The following is a 5341-nucleotide window of genomic DNA, read 5'->3' on the forward strand; positions in this document are numbered from 1 at the left end:
CACCACGTGGCTGAAGTGGCAACTGCAGCCCACCAACTGGAAGTTCAAATTGCCAACAAGGACCAGCGTTGCCGCCAGGGCAAACTGGGGCAAGTGTTTGTAGGCTTTACAGTCTGTACTACATACCTAACCAAAAGTATACAAATAATTATTAAATATTATACATTTTATTAACATAGAACTCCAAAGCACACTAGTGACTTGCAGTAAGAATAAGGCATGAATTACTGCTAAGAACCTATTAGTTAAGAGATTATACACAGCATATGTGCAACTTTCAAGAGATAGGTGTTTTCTGTATGTTGCTATAGTCCAGTCTGCTGTGTTCCATCTCTGGTCAGCCCTGGAATGCAAAGCCTCAGCCCTATGGGTGCTGGAGGGGCAAGTGCAGTCATGCAGCTCTCTCAAGCTGGACTGCCCAGTTTGCAGAGCCTTGCTGGAGGCCAGCAACATCACTTAATCTTAGATTTGGCTTGTTAAGGGCACGAGAGAGAGAAAAGCTATTTTGTGGCACTCTGAGAACAAAGATTGATTTCCACTATTGGCTGCGTGTTTCTCCTCCTGTGGCCTGCCTGACATGCCTATAATGCACTAAGTGCTGCTACACTCTATTACAAGCCCTTTCACCTCTTCATTCCTTGACTCAAAGGTTTCACCTCTGGCGTATTATTTCTTGGTCTGCAGAGACTGACTTGCAGCAAAGCAGTCCACAGCTGTCCAAATCACGAGCAAAGACTAGGGTTATCCAGGGCTTGAGAGATTGAGCCTTTTTCTTTAAAGATCTAAAAGAAAGCTAAAGTGCTAGATTATCTTCTTTAGTGCCTTCCTCCCCAATTAGGTACCAGGCATGGAAATACTGAGCCTTTCACTGGGCAGATGCTCACACAGCTGGATCATTAACTGCCAACTGCAGTCTATCTAGAAGCTGCAGGACAGCCTTCCTTTCCCATTATACTCTTGGTGGGGAGACAAAACCTGGCAGTGAGGTTTCACATTAGTCCAAGGTGCTATATTTCAATAAAAAGGAAGCAGGAGCCTGGTGCCTTCTTCTACCTGCTTACTTCAGGGACACTGAAACTAAGATACACAACCGTGACATGTGGCATGCAGCATAGTGGTCTGGTTCTTCTGATATTCTCTCAGTAAAACACACAGCTCTTGGCCATCAGCAAAGTGGGTGAAACTCACTTGATCATGAAATCGGTTTCAGATGTAATAATGGATAGGAATCCCCAATTCAAACTGCCCTCCCCCTAGCACCTATACCTTATCCATGGAACAGGAATCAAGCTTTTCTTGAGAGACTAGCAACTAGAAACAATTCTGGATGAGTGATCATGACAAGTCATGGTCAAGACAAGGCAAAAGAGCTTCCTAATGTGATTCCAACTGCAGTAGTTTGAATGACTGAAGTCAAAGAAGAATGATGAATCTGTCTGAATTCTCACAATGAGAAGCTAGTCATCAGCAGAGTTCCTCATCAGTGTGCCAAAGGACAAGGCAGAAACTCCTGGTATGTGTCCAGCACAGATCTGTAACATCCGGAGAAGTCGCTGAGCGGTGGCAACTCGTATCCCTTCCAACTGGAAACAAAAATGAAGAAATTATTTAACCAATAGAAAAGAAGAAAAGCAGCACTTAGCTGCAATAAAAGAAAGAACTGGAACCAGCATTAAGTATGGTTCAGACCTGCTAGCTACAGAAAATTCCAGAGAGGCCCAATGTTTGGGCCCTAATGTTAGGGAAGGCACAGCGCTGTCAGCTGAAAATCCTGAAGGGGTTTCCAAAGGCACAGATATTACCTGCTAGTAGGGAAGCAGTCTCTGAGGGTGGAATGATGAGTACACAGAAAAGTGAAGTGTGCTACCACTGAATGCCAAACCCTCCCTCCAGCTTTTCAGACCAAGCAGGTAATTGGAAAGAGTGGCATATCAGATGGCAAAACAGTCTGTGAAACAACAAAGCCTGGCTAACAGGAAGCATTACATGGGCAGCTCAGGGGCTCCCAGGAAGAGAAAATGCCTCAAGGAACAGGTTTACCAAGGCTTTGCATATCAGAGAAGCCTTTGCTAATTTAGACTTGTCTTCCTGAGGCTTTGAAATAGCACAGGAAGGAGCAGATCAGATAATCCAGAAGACTCATTTCAAGGACAGTCAGGCTCCTGTACCTCTACTGTTCTTGTAGAAAGAGTCTGGTCTCTGACACTTATGTAAAACAGTAGCATACGTACATATATTTCTTGCTAATGTAATGATGTTTCTAAGGATCAGAAAGCAGTGGAATTCACAAATCCTTTCAGACACCAAATAAACACCATACCTCCAGCTCACAGAAGAGCACAGGACTGCAGTAGACTTCTCCCAATTTCCAGATGGCATTCATGTCTACGCTGCAGTAATTCACCCTGCCAACTACAGAAAAAGTTTTTCCACATTACAAGCCCCATAATCAACATTCACCAAAGAAAAGTACCAGGAAATTCCACATCCACAAAACAATGCAGAGACAGTTTTGAGAGCACCATAGAATGTAAGGCAATAGTAAGCGATACAAACAGAATGGTACAAGATTCGCAACCAAATTAGCACAAAAGTCTTTCATAATACTGACAGGAGGAAGAGTATCACCACATTACTGAGTACTGTAACATCAACATTTTGGATAAGGGATCAGTACACTATCAGCACAGGCAGAATCTTCCATTCACTAATCAGAAGCCCTCCTGGCTCATGTGGTATCACAGAGTGGTCGTGTCTCCAAGGAATTTGCTCCCTCAGGAGCGAATAGCTCAAAAGCCATAGCACAAGACAATGCTAAGACTCCTTCTTACTCCAGAATTATGTGTCCTGACCCTCAAATTCCAGGGACACAGCAACTCTGTTCTAACACTGAGCAGTATGGTCTAGCCCCTTCCATTCCTCAGAGCTGAAGTAGGGAGGGTATGCAGGAAAGCACCCTCTCTGCTTGAAGCAGGGAAAGGTTAGGGAGAGAAAGATTAGAGCCACAACAGGGCCAGACAGTACACAGCAGGGATACCAGCCCCGTATTAAAACTATGCTTAATAGTTTAGTAGGTCATCCATTTAGATTCATTTTATTACCACAGTATCATATGCTCCTCACTGCTCATTAAGATTACCATTAAGAGAGATCTGCAAGAGCAGACAGAACAGACTTCTGCAGTGCCACATGAAAAAAAAATAAAAATCAGTAACACAAATCACATTCAGGGATTAGGGACAGAGAAGAGAGGTCTAACTGGTGAAACCCATATTTTATCTAAGAAAACATACAAAAAGGCAGATGACTCCAGATATAATTTAAACAAAGCTTTCAACAAAGCTGCTGTGTATTTTTTTTTTAGTTGTTGTTTCAAGTTAAGTCACTGCCCTGTTTTAAGGAAAGCAACAGTGAGCTGTGCTGCTTGAAGAGGAGGAACAGGGCAGATGCCATACATACCCCCAGTGACAAGAAAGCACACTTTCCCCAGGAAGAAGTTGGCATCCACATGAGCTAGGGAAGCTTCGACATTCTTCAAACTGTCAGAAAAGCACAGACAATACAGTTGGACAGGGAGGTAAAACCAGTGCAGCGTAAGGACAAAGGGGAATAGCTTTCAGAAGCACAATTAGAAAAACAATGATGTTAACATCTGCTGATCTGTGAGCCGTCAGACTTATGCTCTATGCTAAATGCATGGCAGCAGAGGCCTCTGTAATGCCCACTGTTTAATAATCCATAACATATCCTTTCTACCCAAGGCTCAACAGTTAGATTTAATTTGAAAGGGGACCTCCATGATTTGCAGGCACTAAGCATCAGAATTCATTAGCATCCAACGAGACTTCAGCACTACTTTGGCTCTTTCAGAAGAGCTAGCCCACACATTTCTGCAGCACCATCTGTGCTGTAAGTATGCAGCTGGGCCTGTCATTTTTGGTAAATGAGAGCCCAGGATCATCAGTCGCAAGTAAAGTAAGTAATAAAACACTGATTTTTGTGCCTTAGCAAGTCTTTACTTATGGCCTGGGGACACTAACATAATTTCTACAAAGATGAGCACATGATGAAAGAAAAGGGATCAATCTCTGCAGACCTTAGTCTTTTGCCTAGAGACATCTGTAGTGTTGATCCCACTTGACCAGCAGTATCAGTGAACTGGGGACACAGACGCAGCAACTGGCTGGTTATTAGGTGGCACTGCCCAGAGTGCATCAGCCATCCGCATATTACAGAACTTAACAGCATCACCATTGTTTCCATCTAATTTTACAGACAGTGTCTTTCCAAAGCTCAGTTCGTATCATCCCGTCTGGATCTCCAGGAATAAATTCTGCCTTCTCTGCTATGGTGACTTAGTAGGCAACAGGCATGTTATTGGACAGAGCGCTTCAGTCCTAATCCATTGCTGGAGGCCAGAAAACCACTGTATATATTACAGAGCTTTCCCACCACAGCAAGCCTTGAGTTTGAAATCCACTATTCAGCAATTCTGACACAGTAAAAAAAAAAAAAAAGTAGATTTAGCCATCAATCCAAGAAAGAATATCAGTTTTCCCCCTCATATTTTTGCCCTTCTTTTACCTGTACTTGCTCTTGATGTCAATCATGAACGCAATCAGATCTATCCTGGGACGAAGGTGATCCCTCTCTGAAGGTAAGGGGAGTGATGTAGCAAGGTGACTGAAAGATCGTAAATTCGCCAGTTTAACCAAATAGCTTGGCAAGGCAGCATCCACTTAACCATAACCTCATAACCATTGCAGTTCACCATGTAGCAAGTTACCAGGAAGCCCATTAATTACTAAATACATAGGCACTGAAGAGACACTGTGATTCTTTAAGTGGTAAAAGAATCACATCTCTTAAGCCTACTCATAATTGCTGACAGCCACAATGATATTTGCTAGACAAGGTTGTTTATAACAGGAAGCTTATTAGAGCATAACAAGACTCACAGAAACATTTTATCCCCACAGATTTGTACGGCAGTCATTTTATTTAATTGTTAAGAAGAGTCCTTTCTTAGAAAGTGACACCTAATGCTTTACTGATATATTTTGCTGCCAAGTTTCCGTTAAAATGCATCAGTGCTTTTCTATCACATTCCAGAGATACCGCTCATATGCTTACCGAGCGAAAGCTACCTTCTCAGGTGTCCATGTTACAGAAAGTTGTGTTGTATTTGCAAAACCTTAAACCAGAAATTTATCACTAGTATAGCTTTACAGATGAAATTACAACTCAGAAAGAGCTTACTGTTTCTATTATGCCACTACCCCCCTTTTTATCCCTTTCACTGTGTCAGGAGTTACTAGGTTAGTTTATGTGTTATCCTACA

The 5341-nt window shown here is 42.6% G+C and overlaps 1 protein-coding gene across 1 annotated transcript; it reads right to left on the bottom strand.

Annotated features, from left to right (window-relative positions):
- Window positions 1–1457: 1457 nt before the first annotated feature.
- Window positions 1458–4719, bottom strand: CENPM (centromere protein M; the record flags this gene model as incomplete). Its single annotated transcript, XM_010295326.1, has 4 exons — window positions 1458–1583; window positions 2321–2412; window positions 3460–3539; window positions 4585–4719. Coding segments are annotated over 4 exons (433 nt in total), but the record flags the coding sequence as incomplete, so codon positions are not given.
- Between the last annotated feature and the right edge of the window lie 622 nt (window positions 4720–5341).

The sequence above is a fragment of the Phaethon lepturus genome, unplaced genomic scaffold (assembly GCF_000687285.1).
Source record: "Phaethon lepturus isolate BGI_N335 unplaced genomic scaffold, ASM68728v1 scaffold24689, whole genome shotgun sequence".
Taxonomy (NCBI): domain Eukaryota; kingdom Metazoa; phylum Chordata; class Aves; order Phaethontiformes; family Phaethontidae; genus Phaethon; species Phaethon lepturus.